Source organism: Pristiophorus japonicus, chromosome 5 (genome assembly GCF_044704955.1).
Source record: "Pristiophorus japonicus isolate sPriJap1 chromosome 5, sPriJap1.hap1, whole genome shotgun sequence".
Lineage (NCBI taxonomy): Eukaryota > Metazoa > Chordata > Chondrichthyes > Pristiophoridae > Pristiophorus > Pristiophorus japonicus.
Genome location: NC_091981.1, coordinates 293,888,652 through 293,916,588, shown reverse-complemented (window position 1 = coordinate 293,916,588; position 27,937 = coordinate 293,888,652). Strand labels below are relative to the sequence as shown.

The window sequence follows — 27,937 nt, the reverse complement described above, 5'->3', positions numbered from 1 at the left end:
CTAATTTGCGACTTGTCGATGTCTGACTCCTGTTGAGTTTGCTGTATCTGCCCATGGTATCATATGGTGTTGTGTGTCAAATTATGGCGGAAATGGAGGTCAACAATGAATTGAGCACTAAAGGGGACAATGAAGTACAGAGAGCACTTGTACCAACGCAATTACAGACTCAGTCCAAGTATCAGTCTAACATTGAAGGCTGCGCATGTTCCGACTCACCTGTCCGCTGTCTCTGACGATTCTGAACTGCTATAGCCATCATATCTGCTGCTCCTGCCATGAGACAGAGAATGGAATTCAGTTGAAATTATGGCAATTAATCAAAGTACTATCGACGTGCAATAGAAACACAGGTAGTTATTATACCTCCCGAGGGGAAAGTGGCCTGTCTGGGAGTGTCAGCGGGTAACCTGGCACAGTTTAATATTCAGGCATCATTAACATTCCACTGCATGATTTCCTGCTCAAAAGAGGTGAAGGTAAGTATAAAGAAGTGGAAATTCAGGCGGCCCAAACAAGTGCAGGGACCGGGGGCAGTTCTGTATTTAGTGGCTGGTGAGTGATTCCCCACAGCAGGGCAACCTTACACTTTCATTGTGAGACTCCTGCTGCTCCTGACCCCAAAAAGGTAAATTCAAACTTACCTAGAAAGGCCTTTTGGTCTTCGGACATTTTAAAATCAGAACAGGGTGGGGGGTTCTCATGTTTCATTATAACCACTCACCCGCCAGATTTCCCCAGGGCAGGGAGCTAAACTTCCTGCTAAAGTATAGCAATATGAATAAATAAGCATATAGTAATGTACAATATTTTAAAACGCCTCTTGATGGTAGCCATGTAGGTTATGAAGTTATCAAACTAGGTACCCCATCAAAGGTTTAGTTGTCATGTACCCCCACTCCTACACACACCTGATTCATCTGCTTGAATTTCCTGTCTATGCTGTAAAGTCCAATAATTGTCTCCACCACATCAAAAATAAATCCGACTCGTATTCTTACTTCTATTTCCTTGTATCATTTGTTGTTGATACATCAGTGGATTTTAATGTAAAGAAGTAGATAAATAGATAGGCCCGGAATTTATGGTGGGTAATAACAGTGAACGAACGATTCCTGTGATGACCAAATGTGATACTGAGCCATACAGACCAAAAAGATCTCAAGTTAATTCCCAGACTGTGCTGAGTTAGCTGATATCAGACTCTCCAAATTGACGTCAACATTCCTGAGCTTGAGAGGTTGAAACAAAATGGCGGGTGGGGAGCGTAAAATGTGCTGCTGATTGGCTATCACTGGTTTATCGCAACTACACAAGACAAACTTCATCCCTCAAGTGTCCCAACATGACACTCTTGTACCAATGCATCTCCATACACAGCCCAAGTATCAGTCTAGAATTGAAGGCTTCATATGATTGGACTCACGTCTCTTACGACTCTGATGTGCTGCAACCATCATGTTTTGCGCTGCTGCCATGAGAGAGAGAATGGAATTAAAGTTAAATCATGAGAATGAATCAAAGTGCTATCAGCATGCAATAGGAACACAGGTAAGGATTGTACCTCCCGGGGGTGGAAAGCAGCCTAGCGAGTGGCCGGCCTGTCTGGGAGTGTCAGCGGGTAACCTGGTCGATTTTAACGGTCAGGCATCATTAACATTCCACTGGCCGATTTCCCACTCAATATGGGCGGAAGTGAGCAGAAAGCACCGGAAATTCCGGCAGTCCATAGTAAGTGGAGGGACAAGGGAGAGGTGGAGAGGAAATGGGGGCTCTGGGATGGTCAGTGATTCGCAAATGTGGGCAGGTCCGGGGCAGGGGAGACTTACATTTTCTTACCTGGAAATTTGGGCATTTTAAATTGGAAAGGAGGGGGCCTGGAGTGTGCAGGTCATCCGCTTCATTTTAACTGCAACCCGCTCGATTTCCCCCTGACAGGGGAGCTAAACGTCCTACCACAGTATAATAATATTTAATGATTATGTATTTAGTGATGGACAATATTAAAAGCCTTATCTTGTTGATAGTTATTGTGTTCCTAACACAGATGAGACTGCACACAGGGAGGTTAAAGTAACAGTGACCTCAGTCTTTATTAAGACACTGCAGAGTGAGGAACAGGCCTTATATACAGTGCTCCCAAGGGATGCTGGGATGTCTTGGGACTTCAGGGGATGCGCTCCCTGGTGGCGGAACATGGGAGTGCATGCTTTACAGATACACAACAGTAGTCATGTCGGTTACGAAGTTATCAAACTTGGTAGCCCATCAAATATTTAGTAGCCACAAGCATGTTTCATCTTCTTGAATTTCCTGCCTATGCTGTAAAATCCAATAATTGTCTCCACATGGTAAATAAAATGTTTGTACCTCTATTTTTATTGCTATTTCCTTTTATCATTTGTGTTAAGAGCTTTGGCTATGAGGAGGTATTGGATGTGCTTGGTCTTTAGAGTGGAGGAGGCTGAGGGGAGACCTGGTTGGGGTGTGAGCGATTGTGAGGGGCCTGGATAGAGTGGACGGGAGGGGCCTATTTCCCTTGGCAGGGGCAGAGATTTGGAGTAATTGAGGGGAGGTGTGGAGGAGATTTCATTACCGAAATAAACTGTTAGCTGGAACATCGTCCGTTCCCTTTTTATATTATTAATCTCAATTATATCCCCCCTAAATCCAAGCTGCTCTAAAGTGTAGAGTCCCAACTCTTTTAGCCTATTTTGATAACTAAGATGCTTTAGACTTGGAAATAGTCTGATGGCCCTCTTCTGTATCTTTCTAGTGCCTCAATATCAACTGGCATGTGAGGAGACCAAATCTGGACACAGTATTCCAAGTGCAGCCTGACTAAGGTCTTGAACAAGGACAAAACAGTACGTCCCGTCCTTTCTATTTCCAGCATATTTAATGCCTTTCCCTGAAGGATGTATGAAAGTTGAGCATTTGCCCTGCCCACATGCATAACGCTGCACTTATCTAAGTTATACATTATTTTCCAGTCTTGAGCATAATCCAACACATTAAGATCTGCCTGAAGCAGACAAGCATCTTCTACAGGTCTGACACTCGCACATCTCTCTCTTGCAAAAACAATCAGTGTATCGCCTTTTATTATTTTTCAGCATATGTTCAGCCTTTCTTGCACTAGTGATTGACTGCCTAACCAATTGGAATATTACATTTCGTGACTCCTGTGATGGGCCAATTGCAGCACTGAGCTTTATAGACCAGGAAGATCACAAGTTAATCCCTGGGCTGTGCTGACTTGCAAACATCTCTAAATTGATCCTAACATTCATGTGCCACAGAGGAAAAAACAAAGTGAGGCAGGGAGTAAAACCAGCTGCTGATTGGCTTTGCGGGTTAATTGCTAACGCAGAAACGACAAGACTAATTTCATTCCTGAAGTGTCCCAGCATGACACTTAAGAGGCCAAAAAGACAGCTTTGAGACCAAAAAGGAGGCTTGTGTGTGGAGGCGGAAGATGTCGATATACTTAATGAATACTTTGCGTCTGTCTTCACAAACGAGAGGGATAATGCAGACATTGTAGTTAAGGCGGAGGAGTGTGAAATATTAGAGGAGATAAACGAGAGGAAGTATTAAGGGGTTTAGCATCTTTGAAAGTAGATAAATCGCCAGGCCCAGATGAAATGTATCCCAGGTTGGGAGGCAAGGGAGAAAATAGCGGAGGCTCTGACTATCATTTTTCAATCTTCACTGGCTACAGGCGTGGTGCTGGAGGACAGGAGAACTGCTAACGTTGTGCCATTGTTTAAAAAGGGAGAAAGGGATAGACCAAGTAATTACAGGCCAGTCAGCCTAACCTCCGTGATGGACAAATTGTTGGAAAAAATTCTGAACCATCATTTACAAAAGGCACAAAATAATCAAGGTCAGTCAGCATGGATTTGTTAAGGAAATGTCGTGTCTGACTAACTGGATTGAACTTTTTGAAGTGGTAACAATGAAGTTAGTGTGTTTGGTGTAGTGCACATGGATTTTAGCAAGGCTTTTGACAAAGTCCCACATGGCAGACTGGTCAGAAATATAAAAGCCCATGGGATCCAAGGGAAAGTGGCAAGTTGGATCCAAATTTGGCTCAGTGGCAGGAAGCAAAGAGTAATGGTCGATGGATGTTTTATGACAGGAAAGCTGTTTTGAGTGGAGTTCCGCGGGGCTCAGTACTAGGTCCTGCTTTTTGTGGTACATATTTATTATTTAGACTTCAATGTACGGGGCATGATTAAAAAGTTTGAAGATGTTACAAAAATTGGCCATGTGGTGATAGTTAGGAAGAAAGCTGTTGACTACAGAAAGATAAAAAGGGCAGCAGCAGTTCGTGAGCAGCCACAGGAGTGGGAGTGGGAGGTCGAGGCCCATAAAAAGGGCAGCAGCAGTTCGTGAGCAGCCACAGGAGTGGGAGTGGGAGGTCGAGGCCCATAAAAAGGCCAGCAGCAGTTCGTGAGCAGCCACAGGAGTGGGAGTGGGAGGTCGAGGCCCATAAAAAGGCCAGCAGCAGTTCGTGAGGAGCCAGCTGATGCAGGGACAAAAAGTTTTTAAAAAATCAAAATCGGTGACGTCACAGCCAAACGGGTAAGTGATTGGCTGGTGGATTGGTGAGTTTTTTTCTTTTTCTTTTCAGTAGAAAACCTTTGGCATTGTTGTAAGTAGGATTTGCCAGTAAATATATGTGATCTTTATTATCTAAGGAGAGCCAGTTAATTAAATCGTCTGTTTGCTGAGTAGTGTGTTGTTCTAAGGTTTAGAGTTTAGTTCTACTCGATAGTTGCGAGTGTAACTAGAGGGATGGCAGGGCAGCTCAGAACCGTGGACTGCGCATCCTGTGGCATATGGGAAGTCTCCGGTGCTTCGCGCAGCTGGGGCGACCACGTGTTCAAGCTCGACCAACTCGAGCTCCGTGTTTTGGAGCTTGAGCGGCAGCTGGGGTCACTGCGGTGCATCCGTGAGACTGAGAGCTACGTGGATAGCAGGTTTCTAGAGGTGGTCACCCCACAGCTTAAGAGTGTGCAGGCAGAGAGGGAGTGGGTGACCACCAGACAGAAGAGGAGGACTAGGCAGGTAGTGCAGCAGTCCCCTGAGTCCACCTCGCTCTCCAACTGGTACTCTGTTCGGAGTACTGGTGGAGGCGATGGTGGCTCTGGGGAGTGCAGCCAGAGCCAAGTCCACGGCACCATGGATGGCTCAGCTGCACAGGGGGGAGGAAGAAGAATGGAAGAGTTATTGTGGTAAGGGATTCAATAGTCAGGGGAGCAGACAGGCGTTTCTGCGGGCCGCAGACGTGACTCCAGGATGGTATGTTGCCTCCCGGGTGCCAGGGTCAAGGATGTCACTGAGTGGCTGCAGGGCATTCTGGGGGGAGAGGGTGAACAGCCAGAGGTCATGGTCCACATCGGTACCAATGACATAGGTAGGAAGAGGTATGAGGTCCTGCAGGCAGAGTTTAGGGAGCTAGGAGAGAGATTAAAAAGCAGAACCTCAAAAGGTAGTAATCTCCGGATTACTCTCAGTGCCAAGAGCTAGTGAGTACAGAAATAGGAGAATAGAGCAGATGAATATGTGGCTGGAGAAATGGAGCAGGTGGGAGGGATTTCGGTTCCTGAGGCATTGGGACCGCTTCTGGGGGAGGTGGGACCTGTACAAGCCGGACGGGTTGCACCTCAACAGAGCCAGGACCAATATCGTCGCGGTGGGGTTTGCTGGTGCTGTTGGGGAGGATTCAAAGTAGCTTGGCAGGGGGATGGGAACCTGAAAATAGAATCAGTAGGGAGAGGAGTAAAGCTGGAATTAGAAAGCAAAAATAAAGAAAGTGAGTTTGAAGGAGAGAGGAAACAAGCAGGGAAAAAAGAGTAAAAAAACAAACTTAAAGGCACTTTGTCTGAATGCACATAGCATTTGTAACAAAATAGATGAGTTGACGGCACAAATTGACACTCTGATAGCCATCACAGAGACGTGGTTACAAGATGACCAGGACTGGGAATTAAATATTCAGGGGTACTTGACAATCCGGAAGGACAGACAGAAAGGAAAAGGAGGTGGGGTAGCTCTATTGATAAAGGATGGAATCATTTCAATAGTAAGAAACGATATTGGCTCAAATGATAAGGGTGTTGAAACAGTTTGGGTGGAGATAAGAAACAATAAGGGGAAAAAGTCACTGGTGGGCATAGTCTAAAGGCCCCCTAACAGTAGCAACTCTGTTGATCGGAGCATAACCAAGGAAATAGTGGGAGCTTATAAAAAGGGAACAGTGATTTTAACCTCCATATTGATTGGGCAAATCAAATTGGTCAGGGTAGCCTTGAGGAAGAGTTCATACAGTACGTAAGGGAACGTTCCTTGAGCAGTATGTAACGGAACCAACCAGGGGGCAGGCTATCTTAGATCTGGTCCTGTGTAATGAGACAGAATTAATAAACAATCTCCTAATAAAGGATCCCTTCGGAATGAGTGATCATAGCCTGATTGAATTTCAAATTCAGATGGAGGGTGAGAAAGTTGGATCTCTAACCAGCGTACTAAACTTAAAGAAAGAAAAATATGAAGATATGAGGGCAGAGTTGGGTAAAGTGGACTGGGAAAATAGATTAAAGTGCAGGACGGTTGATGAACAGTGGTGTACATTTAAGGAGATATTTCACAACTCTCAAGAAAAATATATTCCAGTGGGAAGGAAAGGGTGCAAAATAAATATATATTAATGATTTAGATGATGGAATTGAGTGTAATATCTCCAAGTTTGCAGATGACACTAAACTGGGTGGCGGTGTGAGCTGTGAGGAGGACGCTAAGAGGCTGCAGGGTGACTTAAACAGGTTAGGCGAATGGGCAAATACATGGCAGATGCAGTATAATGTGGATAAATGTGAGGTTATCCACTTTGGGGGCAAAAACACGAAGGCAGAATATTATCTGAATGGCGGCAGATTAGGAAAAGGGGAGGTGCAACGGGACCTGGGTGTTATGGTTCATCAATCCTTGAAAGTTGGCATGCACGTACAGCAGGTGGTGAAGAAGGCAAATGGTATGTTGGCCTTCATAGCAAGGGGATTTGAGTATAGGAGCAGGGTGGTCTTACTGCAGTTGTACAGGGACTTGGTGAGGCCCCACCTGGAATATTGTGTTCAGTTTTGGTCTCCTGAGGAAGGACGTTCTTGTTATTGAGGGAGTGCAGCGAAGGTTCACCAGACTGATTCCAGGGATGGCAGGACTGACATATGAGGAGAGACTGGATCGACTGGGCCTTTATACACTGGAGTTTAGAAGGATAAGAGGGGATCTCATAGAAACAAATAAAATTCTGACGGGAGTGGACAGGTTAGAAGAATGTTCCCGATGTTGGGGAAGTCCAGAACCAGGGGACATAGTCTTAGGATAGGGGGCAGGCCATTTAGGACTGAGATGAGGAGAAACTTCTTCACTCAGAGAGTTGTTAACCTGTGGAATTCCCTGCCGCAGGGAGTTGTTGATGCCAGTTCATTGGATATATTCAAGAGCGAGTTAGATATGGCCCTTACGGCTAAAGGGATCAAGGGGTATGGAGAGAAAGCAGGAATGGGGTACTGAGGTGAATGATCAGCCATGATCTTATTGAATGGTGGTGCAGGCTCGAAGGGCCGAATGGCCTACTCCTGCACCTATTTTCTATGTTTCTATGTAAAGGACGGTATCCAATTAAAACAAGGGCATGCAAAGTGGCCTAAACTAGTGGGAGAACAGAAAACTGGGAAGCTTTTAAAAGCCAGCAAAGAACGACTAAAAAAATTATTAAGAAAGGGAAGATAGACTATGAAAGTAAACTAGCACAAAATATAAAAACAGATAGCAAGAGTTTCTATAGGTATATAAAGAGGAAAAGAGTGGCTAAAGTAAATGTTGGTCCCTTAGAAGACAAGACCGGGGAATTAGTAATGGGGAACATGGAGATGGCAGAAACTCTGAACAAATATTTTGTATCAGTCTTTACGGTAGAGGACATTAACAATATTCTGACAGTGGATAGTCAAGGGGCTATAGGGGGGAGGAACTTAACAACAATCACAATCACTAAGGAGGTGGTACTCAGTAAGATAATGGGACTAAAGACAGATAAATCCCCTGGACCTGATGGCTTGCATCCTAAGGTCTTAAGAGAAGTAGCGGCAGGGGTTGTAATTTACCAAGATTCTCCGGATTCTGGGGAGGTTCCAGCAGATTGGAAAATTGCAAATGTAACGCCCCTATTTAAAAAAGGAGGCAGACAAAAAGCTATAGACCAGTTAGCCTAACATCTGTGGTTGGGAAAATGTTGGAGTCCATTATTAAAGAAGCAGTAGCAGGACATTTGGAAAAGCAAAATTCGGTCAGGCAGAGTCAGCATGGATTTATGAAGGGGAAGTCACGTTTGACAAATTTGCTGGAGTTCTTTGAGGATGTAATGAACAGGGTGGATAAAGGGGAACCAGTGGGTTTGGTGTATTTGGACTTCCAGAAGGCATTTGACAAGGTGCCACATAAAAGGTTACTGCACAAGATAAAAGTTCACGGAGTTGGGGGTAATATATTAGCATGGATAGCGGGTTGGCTAACTAACAGAAAACAGAGAGTCGGGATAAATGGTTGGCAACCACTAACTAGTGGGGTGTGGCAGGGATCAGTGCTGGGACCCCAACTATTTACAATCTATATTAATGACTTGGAAGAAGGGACTGAGTGTAACGTAGCCAAGTTTGCTGACGATACAAAGATGGGAGGAAAAACAATGTGTGAGGACACAAAAAATCTGCAAAAGGACATAGACAGGCTAAGTGAGTGGGCAAAAATTTGGCAGATGGAGTATAATGTTGGAAAGTGTGAGGTCATGCACTTTGGCAGAAAAAAAATCAAAGAGCAAGTTATTATTTAAATGGAGAAAGATTGCAAAGTGCCACAGTACAGTGGGACCTGGGGGTACTTGTGCACGAAACACAAAAGGATAGTATGCAGGTACAGCAAGTGATCAGGAAGGCCAGTGGTATCTTGGCCTTTATTGAAAAGGGGATGGAGCATAAGAGCAGGGAAGTTTTGCTACAGCTATATAAGGTAGTGGTGAGGCCACACCTGGAATACTGCGTGCAGTTTTGGTTTCCATATTTACGAAAGGATATACTTGCTCCCACATGACAGACTAGTCGGAAATGTAGAAGCCCTTGGGATCCAAGGGAAAGTGGCAAATTGGATCCAAAATTAGCTCAGTGGCAGGAAGCAAAGAGTAATGGTCGATGGAAGTGTTGTTATCGGGAAAGCTGTTTCCAGTGGGCTTCCGCAGGGCTCAGTACTAGGTCGCTTGGTTTAGTGATAGATATTAATTATTTAGACTCCAGTGTAGGGGGTAGGATGAAAAAATTTCCAGATGATACAAAAATTGTCCATGTGGTTGATAATGAGGAAGAAAATTGTAGGCTGCAGAAAGGTATCAATGGACTGGTCAGATGGGCAAAAATGGAATTCAATCCGGAGAAATAATGCATTTCTGGAGGGCTAACAAGGCAAAGGAATACACAATAAATGAGAGGATACTGAGATGTGTAGTGAAACATAGGGGCCTTGGAGTGCATGTCCACAGATCCCTGAAAGTAGCAAGACAGGTAGATATGGTAGTTAAGAAGGCAGACGGCATACTTGCCTTTATTAGCCGAGGCATAGAATATAAGAGGAGGGAGGTTATGAATGACCTGTATGAAACATTAGTGAGGCAACAGCTAGAGTACCGTTAATAGGGACCTAGATAGAGTGCATGTGAAGCACCTATTTCCCTTAGCAGCGAGGTCAATAACCAGGGGACATAGATTTAATTGACAGATTTAAGAGGGAAGTTGAGAACTTTTTTCACCCAGAGGGTGGTGTGGGTCTGGAACTCACTGCCTGAAAGGGTGGTAGAGGCAGAAACGCTCATTACATTTAAAAAGTAGTTGGATATGCACTTGAAGCGCCGTTCGTTCATCGCCGCTGGGTCAAAATTCTGGAACTCTCTCCCTGACAGCACTGTGGAAGTTCCTTCACCACAAGATCTGCTGCGGTTCAAGGCGGCAGCTCACCACCACCTTCTCAATGGGCAACTGGGATGGGCAATAAATGCCGGCCTTGCCAGAGACGCCCAACACCCCAGGGACGAATAAAAAAAATCTACAAGGCTGCGGAGCAAGAGCTGGAAAATGGGATTAGGCTGGTTAGCTCTTTTTCGGCCAGCGCAGACACTATGGGCCCAAGATTCCACACGATAAAAAACGGGCGCCCCTCCGAGCTGGGCGCCCGTTTTTCGCGCCTAAAACGGCGCCGTAAAAAAACCTCGCGATTCTGGAGCGCCCTGCAGCTCCTTGTCTGTTTGGCACCGTGCCCAGGGGGGCGGAGCCTACACTCGTGCCGATTTTGTAAGTGGGAGGGGGCGGGTACTATTTAAATTAGTTTTTTTCCTGCCGGCAACCCTGCGCGTGCGCGTTGGAGCGTTCGCGCACGCGCAGTGTGAAGGAAAACATTGGCACTCGGCCATTTTTGTAGTTCTTTGTAGCTGTTTAATTTTTGAACATTTTTTAATAAAAGCACATTGCCATCAGCACATCAGCACTGAGGCTACCCTTCTCACTGTCTCCTTCCCCCCCCCCCACGGGAACGGCTTCCTCCCCTCCCCCCGCTGCGTTCGGTCGATCGGGCCCGCACTCCCTCCCTCCCACTGTCGGGATCGTCTTCCTCCTCCCCCGCTGCGTTCGGTCGATCGGGCCCGCACTCCCTCCCTCCCACTGTCGGGATCGTCTTCCTCCTCCCCCGCTGCGTTCGGGCGGGCCCGCACTCCCTCCCTCCCACCGTCGGGAATGTCTTCCTCCCCCCCACTCCCGCTGCGTTCGGGCGGGCCCGCACTCCCTCCCTCCCACCGTCGGGAATGTCTTCCTCCCCCCCACTCCCGCTGCGTTCGGGCGGGCCCGCACTCCCTCCCTCCCACCGTCGGGAATGTCTTCCTCCCCCCCACTCCCGCTGCGTTCGGGCGGGCCCGCACTCCCTCCCTCCCACCGTCGGGAATGTCTTCCTCCCCCCCACTCCCGCTGCGTTCGGGCGGGCCCGCACTCCCTCCCTCCCACCGTCGGGAACGAACGAACAAACTTGTGAGGCTGGCTAAAGCACTTTCACACAGGTAGGAAGATGGTTTATTTAATCTTTTCTTGGCTTATAAATGTTTATTCAGGTTGGATTTATTTGTATAATATTTGTATAAGTATAAATAAGGATTTATTGTAGAATTTAATGATTTCCCTTCCCCCCCACCTCGTTCTGGACGCCTAATTTGTAACCTGCGCCTGATTTTTTAATGTGTAGAACAGGTTTTCTCAGTTCTACAAAAATCTTCACTTGCTCCATTCTAAGTTAGTTTGGAGTACGTTTTCACTGTGGAAACTTTGAAATCAGGCGTCAGTGGCCGGACACACCCCCTTTTGAAGAAAAAATTCTGTTCCAAAGTAGAACTGTTCTACCTGACCAGAACTGCAGAAAAAAAAAATGTGGAGAATTGCGATTTCTAAGATAGTCCGTTCTCCACCAGTTGCTCCTAAAAATCAGGCGCAAATCATGTGGAAACTTGGGCCCTATGGGTCAAACTGGCCTCCTTGTGTGCAGTAAATTTCTGTCATTCTATGACACTCTTGTACCAATGCACTTACAGACTCAGTCCAAGTATCAGTCTAGAATTGAAGGCTGCATTTGTGCCGACTTACTTTTATCCTGAAGACACGGATCTAGAGCTGCAGGTCCTCCCGCTGCAATGAGACGGAGAATGGAATTCAGTTTAAAACATGACAATTAATTAACGTGCTATCAACATGCAATAGGAACACAGATAGTGATTGTACCTCCCGAGGGAAAGCGGCCTTGCGAGCGGCCGGACTGTCTGGCAACCAGAAATCTGGCAGATTTTACCGGTCAGGCATCATTAGCATTCCACTGGCTGGCTTCCCGCTCAAAAGGGGTGGAAGTGAGCGTAAAGCAGCGGAACTTCTGGCAGTCCAAAGTTAGCACAGGGTGCACGGGCATTTCTGGCTTTAATGGGCGGTCTGCGATTTGCCAATGTGGTGAAGTCAGGGGAACGAGAGACTTACACTTGCCTTCTGGGACTCCTGCTCCTCCTGACCCCAAAAAGAAAAGGTTTAAACTCACCTGGACAGACCATGCAGTCTTTTGACATTTTCAAATGGGAATGGAGGGATCGCAGTGGGTAATTCACCCGCTCCATTTTAACTGCCCACATATCCAGGGCAGGGGAGCTAAACTTCCCACCACAGAATAATAATATTGAATAATTAAGTGTTTAGTGAGGTGTAATATTAAAAGTCTTCTCTTGTTGCTGCCATGCAGCTTATTAAGTTATTAAACTTGGTAGCCTTCAAAAGTTTAGTTGCCATGTCCCCTACTCCTGTACAAGCCCGAATCATCATCTTGAACTTCCTGTAAAATCCAATCCTGGGGCCCAAGTTTCGGGCCGAGCCTAGAACGGCGCAGCCCCGACCTGGACGCCCGTTTTTCGCGCCACAAAGTGCGCCTAAAAAAAACTTACAGATTCTCCGGCTCCCTGCTGGTCCTCTTGAGTCAGGCATGGCGCAGCACGAGCTGTGGGGGGCTGAGCTAGGTCCCTGCGCTGAAAAAGCGCCGGAACCTCTGCACATGCGCGCTACAGTGGGCGCGCATGTGCAGTAACTCTAGGCGCCCAAAACTGTGTGGGAGGGGCCCGAAGCACGCAGCCCCTAGCCCTGGCCGAATGGCCTCACTGGGGCTGCGTGCATAAGGCTGCCTCCCATGCCCAGCTCCTGCTTCCTCCCGACCCGACTCGACTCCTGCTCCCCCCCCGCCCCCGGACCGGACCCGACACCGACCCGACTCCCGCTTCCCCCCACCCCCCCCGACACGACCCCCCGGGTTTGGACCCGACCCGCGCTCCCCACCCGACCTGACCTCCCTCTCCCTCCCTCCCTTCCCCCCGTCCCGAACCGAACCGACCTCCCTCCCATCACCCGCCCCGACCCGACCCGCGCTCCCGACCCCACCCGGACCGGACCGGATCCGCGCTCCGCTCTCCCCTCTTCTCCTTTCCCCCCTCTTCTCCTTTCCCCCCCCTTCTCCTTCCCCCCCCCTCTCCTTCCCCCCCGCCTTCTCCTTTCCCCCCCTCTCCTTCCCCCCCTTCCCCCTTCTCCTCTCCCTCCCTTTCCCCTTCTCCCCCCTTTCCCCTTCTCCTCTCCCCCCCCCTTTCCCCTTCTCCTCTCCCCCCCTTTCCCCTTCTCTTCTCCTCCCCCTTCTCCTCTCACCCCCCTTTCCCCTTCTCCTCCTCCCCCTTCTCCTCTCACCCCCCTTTCCCCTTCTCCTCCTCCCCCTTCCCCTTCTCCTCTCACCCCCCTTTCCCCTTCTCTTCTCCTCCCCCTTCTCCTCTCCTCCCCCCTTCCCCTTCTCCGCCTCCCCCTTCCCCTTCTCCTCTCACCCCCCTTTCCCCTTCTCTTCTCCTCCCCCTTCCCCTTCTCCTCCCCCCTTTCCCCTTCTCCTCCTCCCCCTTCCCCTTCTCCTCTCCCTCCCTTCTCCTTTCCCCCCCTTTCCCCTTCTCCTTCCCCCCTCCCCTTCTCCTCCCCCCCTCCCCTTCTCCTCCTTCTCTCCCCCCCTCCCCCTTCTCCCCCATCCCTCCCCCTCTGCCCCCCTCCCTCCCCTCCCCCTGCCCCCCCTCTCTCCCGCTACCCCCCCCCCTCGCTGTCAGAAACACAGACACTGACAGACAGAGAGTGAGAGACACACACAGACACAGAGATAGAGACGCTGACAGAGACACACTAGGGGGGGCATCCCAGCACGCTGTCGGAGGGCTCCTGGTGCTGCAGTCGGTAAGTAGAAAAGGTTTTATTTATTGATTTAAAAAAAAAGATTTCTTATTAATTTTTTTTGATTGATTTATTGGTTGATTTATTGATGTTTTTATCATTTATTATTGATGATGGCTCTTTATTTGTAAAACTGAAGTGTTTAATGTTTGTAAACTTCCCTTTAAACCCCCCCCCCCTATTCCCTACGCCTGATCTGTAACCTACGCCTGATTTTCTAAAGTGTAGACAAGGTTTTTTCGAGCGTACAAAAATCTTCACTTACTCCACTCTAAGTTAGTTTGGAGTAAGTTTTCACTGCCGAAACTTTAAAAACAGGCGTAAGTGGCCGGACACGCCTCCTTTTGAAAAAAAAATTCTGTTCCAAAGTGAAACTGTTCTAACTGACTAGAACTGGAGCAAACTAAATGCCGAGAATTTGAATTTCTAAGATACTCCGTTCTACACCAGTTGCTCCAAAAAATCAGGAGCAACTGAGGCCGAAACTTGGGCCCCTGGTCTCCACAAAGTTCACAAAATATGTTCCTACTTGTTGCATATACAATAACTCAATAGGCTTAGTGCCGTGAACTCAATCAGGTGCGACCCGACTCTACTTTATTATCTCTCAAGTGAGGATTAAACATGAAGGCTTTCTTTATATACAAGGACTGCACGTGTATGTCTGCGGCCCAATGACCTCCGACGGTCGCTCCCCCTGGTGTCAGGTAAACCCAGGCATTCATACATTACATCATTCCCCTCCAAGATCTTGGTGTCAGTCCTATTTACAAATGGAGATGGTCCAGGCTTTCCGCTCCCTAGTTCAATTCCAGATCTGGGTGAGCTATCTGAGTCATTCATGATTTGAGGCAGGGTAGCCGATCTAATGACAGTGTCCATGTCGGGGATTGAAGATCCAGATTCATTGACAACAGCTGAATATGAATGGCTGAATATGAATCGGTTGGTCATTGATGGTGTCTTCTTCAAGCTGTTCCGGTTCGTTTGTGTGCTGCAATTTCATCTGATCAATGTACCTCCTGCATGTTTTCCCATTAGTGAGTCTGACAATAAGCACCCTGTTACCCTCCTTGGCGGTAACAGTGCCAGTGACCCACTTGACCATACACAGGATCATTAACAGAGATGCCGTGTGACACGGCAATGCGATCATGATACCACTGCTGATGTTGACGTCTGTTTTCGACGTGATCGTTAAGATCAGGGTGGACAAGTGAGAGCCTGGTCTTGAGACCTCTCTTCATCAACAGTTCAGTAGGGGGGACCCCGGTAAACGTGTGGGGTCTCGTCCTGTAACTAAGCAGTATGTGTGACAAGCGAGTCTGCAAAGAGCCGTGAGTTACGTGTTTCAGGCTCTGCTTGATGGTTTGAATGGCCCGCTCCGCTTGACCATTGGACGCGGGTTTGAATGGTGCTGACCTTACGTGCTTGATACCATTGAGTCTCATAAACTTTTGAAACTCCAAACTCGTGAAACACGATCCATTGTCGCTCACAACGATGTCGGGCAGACCATGAGTGGCGAACATGACACGAAGACTCTCAATGGTGGCTGTGGATGTGCTGGATGACATGTTTACACATTCTATCCATTTGGAATACGCATCCAGCACCACCATAAACATTTTGCCCAGGAAAGGACCCGCATAGTCGATGTGGATTCACGACCATGGTTTGGGTGGCCACGGCCACAGACTTAGCAGAGATTCCACTGGTGCATTGCTTAACTGCATGCAAGTGTTGCACTGATGCACACATGACTCCAAATCAGAGTCAATGCCAGGCCACCAAACGTGAGACCTGGCAATGGTCTTCATCATCACAATACTGGGATGGGTACTGTGTAAATCCCGTACAAATCTCTCCCTGTCTTTCTTGGGCATAACAACACGATTACCCCATAGCAAACAATCGGATTGAATGGATAATTCATCTTTGCGATGATTGTAAGGTTTGGTCTCATCACACACTTCCCTGGGAATGGCCGACCAATCACCACTAAGGGCACAACGTTTTACAACCGATAAGATCGGATCCTGGCTGGTCCAGGTCCTAACTTGTTAAGCAGTGACAGGTGACCCTTCACTCTCAAAGGCATCCATGACCAACAGTAGGTCTGCGGGCTGTAGCATTTCCACCTCCGGCGTGGGCAACGGTAAACGGCTCAATGCATCGGCACAATTCTCGGTGCCAGGTCTATGGTGAATGACATAATCATAGGCAGATAATGTCAGCGCCCACCTCTGGATGCGGGACGACGTGTTAGTATTGATACCTCTATGCTCTGAAAACAAAGATATGAGCGGCTTGTGATCGGTTTCAAGCTTGAAACGAAGCCCAAACAGATACTGGTGCATCTTTTTAACCCCATATACGCAGATTAAAGCTTCTTTCTCTACCATGCCGTAGGCCCTTTCCGCTTTAGACATGTTTCTCGACGCGTACGCAACAGGTTGTAGTTTGCCCGATTCATTGGATTGTTGGAGCACGCAACCAACCCCATGTGATGAAGCGTCACAGGCCAATACTAAACGCTTGCATGGGTCATAATGTACCAGCAATTTGTTGGAACAAAGCAGATTTCTAGCCTTCTCGAAGGCCCTGTCTTGAGACACACCCCAAACCCAGTTGTTGCCTTTTGTGAGCTGCATGTGCAGTGGCTCTAATAATGTGCTCAATTTAGGTAAGAAATTACCAAAGTAGTTGAGAAGACCCAGAAACGAACGCAGCTCCGTCACATTCTGGGGTCTGGGCGCATTTTTGATGGCCTCTGTTTTCGCGTCCATTGGCCTGATGCCGTCTGCAGCAATCTTCCTTCCCTGGAATTTGACTTCCAGTGCCGTAAAGACACACTTTGAATGTTTCAGCCTGAGCCCCACCATGTTCAGTCGAAGTAGAACCTCTGCAGGTGTTCGGCAGTGTCACGACAGAATGTCATCTTGGAACATCACGGTTCTAGGGACGGACTTCAGTAAACTCTCCATGTTTCTCTGAAATGTGGCTGCAGTCAAGCGAATTCCGAAAGGACACCTGTTGTAAATGAACAGCCCTTTATGCGTATTGATGCACGTAAGTTTCTTCGACGATTCGATAATCTCCTGTGTCATATAGGCTGACGTCAGATCCAATTTGGTGAACGACTTTCCCCCAGCTAGTGTTGCAAACAGGTTATCAGCCTTTGGTAACGGGTACTGATCCTGTTTCGAAACTCAGTTGATCGTAACCTTGTAGTCTCCACAAATCCTGACAGTGCCATCAGTCTTCAGCATAGGAACAATGGTACTAGTCCATTCGTTAAATTCAACCGGTGAAAAGACCCCTTCACGTTGGAGTCTGCCTAGTTCGATTTTGACCTTCTCCCTCATCATGTACGAGACTGCCCGAGCTTTATGATGGAAGAGTCTAGCATCCGAGTCCAGGTGGATCTGCACCTTGGCTCCCGTAAAGTTGCCGATGCCCGGTTCAAACAAACAGTGAGGGAAATTTGCTCAGCACTTGAGTACACAAAGCGTCATCCACCGATGACAAAGCTTTAATATTGTTCCAGTTCCACTTTATTTTTTCGAGCCAACTCCTGTCGAACAGCGTTGGACCATTGCCTGGAACGATCCACTGCGATAGATCATGAACCGCCCCATCGTATGACACCTTGACTGCTGCACTGCCAATCACTGGTATGAGCTCTTTGGTGTAGGTACGCAATTTTGCATTTACTGGACTCAGCTTGGGTTTCACTGCCTTGGTGTCCCACAGCTTTTCCAAAGTCCTCTGGCTCATAATTGATTGACTCACACCCGTGTCTAATTCCATAGATACCGGCACGCCGTTCAATTTTACTTCAATCATTATCGGTTGGCTCTTTGTCAGGAATGAATGTACACTATACACTTCCTCCTCGAGTATCTCGGGTTGCATTGCCGGATCCGTTCCGGATCGGTCATCATCATCCACGTGGTGTGTCGCAGCACGCTTGCTGAGCTGCCGACATATCCGCTGAAGGTGCCCCATTTTCGCACAGCCTCTAAAAATATACTGCCTGAAATGGCACTGATGAGGCCAATGATTGCCCCCACAACGCCAACAGGGTGAAATCGAAGTCGTGTCCAAAGGCGGACTTCGAGCAGCTACAGGTTTCGCAAACACAGTCGGGTAGGCCCTGCCAGATGCAGCTCTGCCAACCGACGACACAATCGGATGCACAGTACTTGCCGTGGAGTTCCGACTCTGCGAGGATATCTGCTTTGTACTGTTGACCGTGGTCAGGCAAGCCTGGGTGATCGTGATGGCCCTGCTCAGATCCAACGTCTCCGCAGCCAGCAGCTTCCGCAGGATCACCTCGTGGTTTATGCCTATCACAAAGACGTAGCGTACCATGTCCCCCAACTTACTTGGCCAAGCGAGACGTCTCAGGTTGGCAACAAATTCTGCCACCTCCTGGCCCTCAGAGCGAATATTCTTGTAAAAGCGATATCTCGAGATAATGATGCCTTCTTTAGGTTTGGGATGGTCCCGAATCAGAGCACACAATTCCTCATAGGTCATTTCCGTTGGACGTGCAGGTGAGAGCAGATTCTTTATGAAGCCATAGATTTTTGGATCACAAATCGTGAAGAAAACCGCCCTGCGCCAAACTGCGTCAGCGTCTTCATCCATCTTGTTGGCCACGAAGTATTGGTCGAGGCGATCTGTAAAATCCTCCCAGTCTTCTCCCTCCTCGAATCGGCCCATCGTGTCCGCGCCAACCGACCAAGAGCTATCCAGCCGAATCCCACTTTCCAGCTCTTGCTCCCCATAATTTTATACACCTCATTCAGGTCTCCGCTTAGCCTCTTCTGTTCCAAAAAAAAACAAACCCAGCATCTCCAATCTTTCCTCATAGCCAAAATTCTCCAGTCCAGGCAACATTCTTATAAATCTCCTCTGCACCCTTTCCAGTGCAATCACATCTTTCCTGTAATGTGGTGTCCAGAACTGCACAGAGTACTTCAGCTGTGGCCTAAGCAGTGTTTTATACAGTTCGAGCATAACCTCCCTGCTCTTGTATTCCATGCATTGACAAAATAAGGTAAGTATTCCATAGACCTTCTTAACCACCTTATCCACCTGGCCTGCTACCTTCAAAGGATCTGTGGGCGTGCACTGAAAGGCCCCTTTGTTCTTCTACACGTTTCAGTGTTGTACCATTTAATGTGTATTCCTTTGCCTTATTAGACCTCCCCAAATGCATTACCTCACAATTATCCGCATTGAATTCCATTGCCACTGTTCTGTCCACCTGACCAGTACATTGATAAACATAGAAACATAGAAAATAGGTGCAGGAGTAGGCCATTCGGCCTTTCGAGCCTGCACCACCATTCAATAAGATCATGGCTGATTATTCACCTCATTACCATTTCCCTGCTTTCTCTCCATACCCCTTGATCCCTTTAGCCATAAGGGCCATATCTAACTCCCTCTTGAATATATCCAATGAACTGGCATCAACAATTCTCTGTGGTAGAGAATTCTACAGGTTAACACTCTGAGTAAAGAAGTTTCCCCTCATCTCAGTCCTAAATGGCTTACCTCTTATTCTTAGACTATGTCCCCTCGTTCTGGACTTCCCCAACATCGGGAACATTCTTCCTGCATCTAACCTGTCCAGTCCCGTCAGAATTTTATATTTTTCTATGAGATCCCCTCTCATCCTTCTAAACTCCAGTGAATACAGACCCAGTCGATCCAGTCTCTCCTCATATGTCAGTCCTGCCATCCCGGGAATCAGTCTGGTGAACCTCCGCTGCACTCCCTCAATAGCAAGAATGTCCTTCCTCAGATTAGGAGACCAAAATTGAACACAAGTGAGGCCTCATTAAGGCCCTGTACAACTGCAGTAAGACCTCCCTGCTCCAATACTCAAATCCCCTAGCTATGAAGGCCAACATACCATTTGCCTTCTTCACTGCCTGCTGTACCTGCATGCCAACTTTCAATCACTGATGAACCATGACACCCAGGTCTCGTTGCACCTCCTTTTCCTAATCTGCCACCATTCAGATAATATTCTGCCTTCGTGTTTTTGCCACCAAAGTGAATAACCTCATATTTATTTACATTATACTGCGTCTGCCATGCATTTGCCCACTCACCTAACCTGTCCAAGTCACCCTGCAGCCTCTTTGCGTCCTCCTCACAGCTCACACCACCACCCAGTTTAGTGTCATCTGCAAACTTGGAGATATTACGCTCAATTCCCTCATCCAAATCATTAATTATATTGTAAAGAGCTGGGGTCCCAGCACTGAGCTCTGCGGCATCCCACTAGTCACTGCCTGCCATTCTGAAAAGGACCCATTTATCCCGACTCTCTGCTTTCTGTCTGCCAACAGTTCTCTATCCACGTCAGTACATTACCCCTAATACCATGTGCTTTAATTTTGCACACCAATCTCTTGTGTGGAACCTTGTCAAAAGACTTTTGAAAGTCCAAATACACCACATCCACTGGTTCTCCCATGTCCACATTACCAGTTACATCCTCAAACAATTCTAAAAGATTTGTCAAGCAGGATTTCCCTTTCACAAATCCATGCTGACTTGGACCGATCCTGTCACTGCTTTCCAAATGTGCTGCTATTTCATCTTTAATAACTGATTCCAACATTTTCCCCACTATTGATGTCAGGCTAACTGGTCAATAATTACCCGTTTTCTCTCTCCCTCCTTTCTTAAAAAGTGGTGTTACATTAGCTACTCTCCAGTCCATAGGAACCGATCAAGAGTCGATAGACTGTTGGAAAATGATCACCAATGCAGCCACTATCTCTAGGGCTACTTCCTTAAGTACTCTGGGATGCAGACTATCAGGCCCCGGGGATTTATCGGCCTTCAATCCCATCAATTTCCCTAACACAATTTCCTGCCTAATAAGGATTTCCTTCAGTTCCTCCTTCTCACTAGACCCTTGGTCCCCTGGTATTTCCGGAAGGTTATTTGTGTCTTCCTTCGTGAAGACAGAACCAAAGTATTTGTTTAACTGGTCTGCCATTTCTTTGTTCCCCATTATAAATTCACCTGAATCTGACTGCAAGGGACCTACGTTTGTTTTCACTAATCTTTTTCTCTTCACATATCTATAGAAGCTTTTACAGTCAGTTTTTATGTTCCCGGCAAGCTTCCTCTCATACTCTATTTTCCCCTTCCTAATTAAACCCTTTGTCCTCCTCTGCTATATTACAAAATTCTCCCAGTCCTCAGGTTTTCTGCTTTTTCTGGCCAATTTATATGCCTCTTCCTTGGATTTATCACGATCCTTAATTTCCCTTGGTAGCCACGGTTGAGCCACCTTCCCCGTTTTATTTTTACTCCAGACAGGAAGGTACAATTGTTGAAGTTCATCCATGTGATCTTTAAATGTTTGCCAATGCCTATCCACCGTCAACCCTTTAAGTATCACTCGCCAGTCTATTCTAGCCAATTCACGTCTCATACCATCGAAGTTACCTTTCCTTAAGTTCAGGACCCTAGTCTCTGAATTAACTGTGTCACTCTCCATCTTAATAAAGACTTCTACCTTATTATGGTCACTCTTCCCCAAGGGGCCTCGCACAACAAGATTGCTAATTAGTCCTTTCTCATTACACATCACCCAGTCTAGGATGGCCAGCCCTCTAGTTGGTTCCTCGACATATTGGGTCTAGAAAACCATTCCTAATACATTCCAGGAAATAACTTCCTGCAGTCTGCAGCTTTCTTCTTCAATATCAACCACATAACCTATTTTAGTGTCATCTGCAAACTTCTTAATCATATCTCCAACATTTAAGTCCAAGCCATTGATATATATCACAATACGCAAGAGATCCAGCACTGAGGCATGCAGAACCCCACTGGATACAGCCTTTCAGTCACAAAAACACCCATCAACCATTACCCTTTGCTTCCTGCCTTCGAGCTAATTTTGGATCCAACTTGCCACTTTACCCTGGATCCCATGGGCTTTTACTTTTGTGACCACTCTGCCATGTGGTCACAAAAGCTTTGCTAAAATCCATATACACTACATCATACGCACTGCCCTCATCGACCCTCCTGTTTACCTCCTCGATAAATTGCTCATAGAACTCTGCCGGCTCTTGCAACCAGACCTACAGCCTCATACCGGGGCAAAGACAGCGCTGCCAGTGGCTGTGAAGGTGACTGTGGCCCTGAATTTCTTGTATTGGATTCTCCCCGACTGGAACAGTTGGCATTTGGAACATCTCCTAGTTTGCCATCTAACATAGAAACATAGAAACATAGAAAATAGGTGCAGGAGTAGGCCATTCGGCCCTTCTAGCCTGCACCGCCATTCAATGAGTTCATGGCTGAACATTCAACTTCAGTACCCCATTCCTGCTTTCTCGCCATACCCCTTGATCCCCCTAGCAGTAAGGACCTCATCTAACTCCTTTTTGAATATATTTAGTGAATTGGCCTCAACAACTTTCTGTGGTAGAGAATTCCACAGGTTCACCACTCTCTGGGTGAAGAAGTTCCTCCGCATCTCGGTCCTAAATGGCTTACCCCTTATCCTGAGACTGTGACCCCTGGTTCTGGACTTCCCCAACATTGGGAACATTCTTCCTGCATCTAACCTGTCTAAACCCGTCAGAATTTTAAATGTTTCTATGAGGTCCCCTCTCATTCTTCTGAACTCCAGTGAATACAAGCCCAGTTGATCCAGTCTTTCTTGATAGGTCAGTCCCGCCATCCCGGGAATCAGTCTGGTGAACCTTCGCTGCACTCCCTCAATAGCAAGAATGTCCTTCCTCAGGTTAGGAGACCAAAACTGTACACAATACTCCAGGTGTGGCCTCACCAATGCCCTGTACAACTGTAGCAACACCTCCCTGCCCCTGTACTCAAATCCCCTTGCTATGAAGGCCAACATGCCATTTGCTTTCTTAACCGCCTGCTGCACCTGCATGCCAACCTTCAATGACTGATGTACCATAACACCCAGGTCTCTTTGCACCTCCCCTTTTCCTAATCTGTCACCATTCAGATAATAGTCTGTCTCTCTGTTTTTACCACCAAAGTGGATAACCTCACATTTATCCACATTATACTTCATCTGCCATGCATTTGCCCACTCACCTAACCTATCCAAGTCGCTCTGCAGCCTCACAGCATCCTCCTCGCAGCTCACAGTGCCACCCAACTTAGTGTCATCCGCAAATTTGGAGATACTACATTTAATCCCCTCATCTAAATCATTAATGTACAGTGTAAACAGCTGGGGCCCCAGCACAGAACCTTGCGGTACCCCATTAGTCACTGCCTGCCATTCTGAAAAGTACCCATTTACTCCTACTCTTTGCTTCCTGTCTGACAACCAGTTCTCAATCCATGTCAGTACACTACCCCCAATCCCATGTGCTCTAACTTTGCACATCAATCTCTTGTGTGGGACCTTGTCGAACGCCTTCTGAAAGTCCAAATATACCACATCAACTGGTTCTCCCTTATCCACTCTACTGGAAACATCCTCAAAAAATTCCAGAAGATTTGTCAAGCATGATTTCCCTTTCACAAATCCATGCTGACTTGGACCTATCATGTCACCTCTTTCCAAATGCACTGCTATGACATCCTTAATAATTGATTCCATCATTTTACCGACTACCGATGTCAGGCTGACCGGTCTATAATTCCCTGTTTTCTCTCTCCCTCCTTTTTTAAAAAGTGGGGTTACATTGGCTACCCTCCACTCCATAGGAACTGATCCAGAGTCAATGGAATGTTGGAAAATGACTGTCAACGCATCCACCATTTCCAAGGCCACCTCCTTAAGTACTCTGGGATGCAGTCCATCAGGCCCTGGGGATTTATCGGCCTTCAATCCCATCAATTTCCCCAACACAATTTCCCGGCTAATAAGGATTTCCCTCAGTTCCTCCTCCTTACTAGACCCCCCGACCCCTTTTATAACCGGAAGGTTGTTCGTGTCCTCCTTCGTGAATACCGAACCAAAGTACTTGTTCAATTGGTCCGCCATTTCTTTGTTCCCCGTTATGACTTCCCCTGATTCTGACTGCAGGGGACCTACATTTGTCTTTACTAACCTTTTTCTCTTTACATATCTATAGAAACTTTTGCAATCCGTCTTAATGTTCCCTGCAAGCTTCTTCTCATACTCCATTTTCCCTGCCCTAATCAAACCCTTTGTCCTCCTCTGCTGAGTTCTAAATTTCTCCCAGTCCCCAGGTTCGCTGCTATTTCTGGCCAATTTGTATGCCACTTCCTTGGCTTTAATACTATCCCTGATTTCCCTTGATAGCCACGGTTGAGCCACCTTCCCTTTTTTATTTCTATGCCACACAGGAATGTACAATTGTTGTAGTTCATCCATGCGGTCTCTAAATGTCTGCCATTGCCCATCCACAGTCAACCCCTTAAGTATCATTCGCCAATCCATCTCAGCCAATTCACGCCTCATACCTTCAAAGTTAGCTTTCTTTAAGTTCTGGACCATGGTCTCTGAATTAACTGTTTCATTCTCCATCCTAATGCAGAATTCCACCATATTATGGTCACTCTTCCCCAAGGGGCCTCGCACAACGAGATTGCTAATTAATCCTTTCTCATTACATAACACCCAGTCTAAGATGGCCTCCCCCCTAGTTGGTTCCTCGACATATTGGTCTAAAAAACCATCCCTTATGCACTCCAGAAAATCCTCCTCCACCGTATTGCTTCCAGTTTGGTTAGCCCAATCTATGTGCATATTCAAGTCACCCATTATAACTGCTGCACCTTTATTGCACGCACCCCTAATTTCCTGTTTGATGCCCTCCCCAACATCACTACTACTGTTTGGAGGTCTGTACACAACTCCCACTAACGTTTTTTGCCCTTTGGTGTTCTGCAGCTCTACCCATATAGATTCCACATCATCCAAGCTAATGTCCTTCCTAACTATTGCCTTAATCTCCTCCTTAACCAGCAATGCTACCCCACCTCCTTTTCCTTTTATTCTATCCTTCCTGAATGTTGAATACCCCTGGATGTTGAGTTCCCAGCCCTGCTCATCCTGGAGCCACGTCTCCGTAATCCCAATCACATCATATTTGTTAACATCTATTTGCACAGTTAATTCATCCACCTTATTGCAGATACTCCTTGCATTAAGACACAAAGCCTTTAGGCTTGTTTTTTTAACACCCTCTGTCCTTTTAGAATTTTGCTGTACAATGGCCCTTTTTGTTCTTTGCCTTGGGTTTCTCTGCCCTCCACTTTTCCTCATCTCCTTTCTGTCTTTTGCTTTTGCCTCCTTTTTGTTTCCCTCTATCTCCCTGCATTGGTTCCCATCCCCCTGCCATATTAGTTTAACTCCTCCCCAACAGCACTAGCAAACACTCCCCCGAGGACATTGGTTCCGATTCTGCCCAGGTGCAGACCGTCCGGATTGTACTGGTCCCACCTCCCCCAGAACCGGTTCCAATGCCCCAGGAATTTGAATCCCTCCCTGCTGCACCATTGCTCAAGCCACGTATTCATCTGAGCTATCCTGCGATTCCTACTCTGACTAGCACGTGGCACTGGTAGCAATCCCGAGATTACTACTTTTGAGGTCCTACTTTTTAATTTAGCTCCTAGCTCCTTAAATTCATTTCGTAGGAACTCATCCCTTTTTTTACCTATGTCATTGGTACCAACGTGCACCACGATAACTGGCTGTTCTCCCTCCCTTTTTAGAATGTCCTCCACCCGCTCCGAGACATCCTTGACCCTTGCACCAGGGAGGCAACATACCATCCTGGAGTCTCGGTTGCGGCCGCAGAAACGCCTATCTATTCCCCTCACAATTGAATCCCCTATCACTATCGCTCGCCCACTCTTTTTCCTGCCCTCCTGTGCAACAGAGCCAGCCACGGTGCCATGAACTTGGCTGCTGCTGCCCACTCCTGATGAGTCATCCCCCTCAACAGCACTCAAAGCAGTGTATCTGTTTTGCAGTGGGATGACCACAGGGGACCCCTGCACTACCTTCCTTGCACTACTCTTCCTGCTGGTCTTCCATTCCCTCGCTGGCTGTGGACCCTTCTCCTGCTGCAGAAGAGCGGTGGCAGACACTCTTTATACCAGAAGAGGGGAGTTCCTCGTCTTCCCTCTGAACAGAAAATAATATTCTTCCCCATGGTGCAGGGCACCATCGACTGCACAAACGTAAAGGTTTCCACTCACTGCATGTGCAGTTGGGATGGGACCATGCTCAGCACATCATGATAGTGAATGACCGGTATCCTGGCAGCAGTTGTAATGCTTTTATTCAGTCTTTGAGCTACCACGACAAAGCAGAAGGCGGCTACGAGGCAAAAAGGTCTGGCCACTGCCCAGCTGGCTCATGAATCTGCTGTGCTGTACACGCATACATGGACAGCATGCAGATAACGAAAGCCATGCTATCACATGGAATCTGATAAGAGTTTAAGGCTCAGAAATGCCCTTCGCTTGCAATCTATTAACACTTGGATGGTCATTCTCATCAAACTAGACCTGGTGTTTCCTGGTTGAGGGACCGAGCGTCTCTTCGCAGGCACTGTTTATGGAAGCATGGAGGGCAGACCAAGCACTGTAGGCTTTGTTGGGGGCAGGCATTGAGGGGGTCATCTCCCTGTGGCTGAGGAGCTCCTCCCGGAGTCACAGTGTGGATTCCGTCCCCTACGGGGCACAACGGACATGATTTTTACAGTGCGACAGCTGCAGGAAAAATGCAGGGAACAGCACCAGCCCTTATACATGGCCTTCTTCGGCGTTACAAAGGCTTTTGACACTGTCAACTACGAGGGCCTATGGAGCACCGTCCTCCATTTCGCATGCCCCCAAAAGTTCGTCACCATCCCTGCAGGCCATGATCCTTGCCAACGGATCCATTACAGACCCAATCCACGGCCCGGACCGGGGTCAAACAGGGCTGTGGCATCACCCCAACCCTCTTCTCAATCTTCCTCGCTGCCATGCTCCACCTCACAGTCAGCAAGCTCCCTGCTGGAATGGAAATAAACTACAGAACAAGGGAGAACCCTGTTCAAACATAGATCAGCCATGATCTTATTGAATGGTGGTGCAGGCTCGAAGGTCTGAATGGCCTAATCCTACAACTATTTTCTATGTTTTAACCTTCGTCGACTCCAGGCCAGGTCCAAGACCACCCCAACGTCTGTCGTCGAGCTACAATACGCGAACGATGCCTGCGTCTGTGCACATACAGAGGTTGAACTCCAAGTCATCCAATGTATTTACTGAGACGTACGAATGCATGGGCCTTACGTTAAACATCCAAAAGACAAAGGTCCTCCACCAGCCTGTCCTCGTCGTAAAGCACTGCCCCCGTCATCAAGATCCACGGCGCGGCCCTGGACAACGTGGACCATATCCCATACCTCGGGAGCCTCTTATCAACAAGAGCAGACATTGACGACGAGATTCAACACCGCCTCCAATTCGCCAGCGCAGCTTTCGGCCGCCTCAGGAAAAGAGTGTTTGAAAACCAGGCCCTCAACTCCATTACCAAGCTCATGGTCTACAGAGCTGTAGTAATACCCACCCTCCTGTATGGCTCAGAGACATGGACAATGTACAGAAGACACCTCAAGTTTCTTGAGCAATACCACCAATGATGTCTTACAAATCCCCTGGGAGGACAGAGGCACCAACATCCTTGACCAGGCCAATATCCCCAGCATTGAAGCACTGACCGCACTTGATCAACTCCGCTGGGCAGGCCACATCGTTCGCATGCCAGACACGCGGCTCCAAAAGCAAGCGCTCTACTCAGAACTCCTTCACGGCAAATGAGCCAAAGGTTGGCAGAGGAAACATTACAAGGACACCCTCAAAGCCTCCCTGATAAAGTGCAACATCCCCACCAACACCTGGGAGTCCCTGGCCAAAGACCGCCCTAAGTGGAGGAAGTGCATCCGGGAGGACGCTGTGCACCTTGAGTCTTATCGCTGAGAGCATGCAGAAATCAAGCGCGGGCAGCGGAAAGAGCGTGCGGCAAACCAGTCCCACCCACCCCTTCCTTCAAC

At 47.6% G+C, this 27,937-nt stretch overlaps 1 protein-coding gene across 15 annotated transcripts in view; it reads right to left on the bottom strand.

Annotated features, from left to right (window-relative positions):
• The window catches only part of LOC139264759 (speriolin-like), a 395,630-nt gene that overhangs the window by 13,471 nt on the left and 354,222 nt on the right, over nucleotides 1–27,937 (bottom strand). For 14 of the 15 annotated variants that reach the window (XM_070881830.1, XM_070881833.1, XM_070881831.1 and 11 more), the window contains 3 exons: nucleotides 11,739–11,780; nucleotides 1,427–1,471; nucleotides 220–273 (listed from right to left, as the gene is read on the bottom strand). In XM_070881830.1, the coding sequence (XP_070737931.1) occupies nucleotides 220–273; nucleotides 1,427–1,471; nucleotides 11,739–11,780 (141 nt within the window). The remainder of the gene's footprint in view (nucleotides 1–219; nucleotides 274–1,426; nucleotides 1,472–11,738; nucleotides 11,781–27,937) is intronic. The other variant, XM_070881832.1, reaches the window with a different exon arrangement.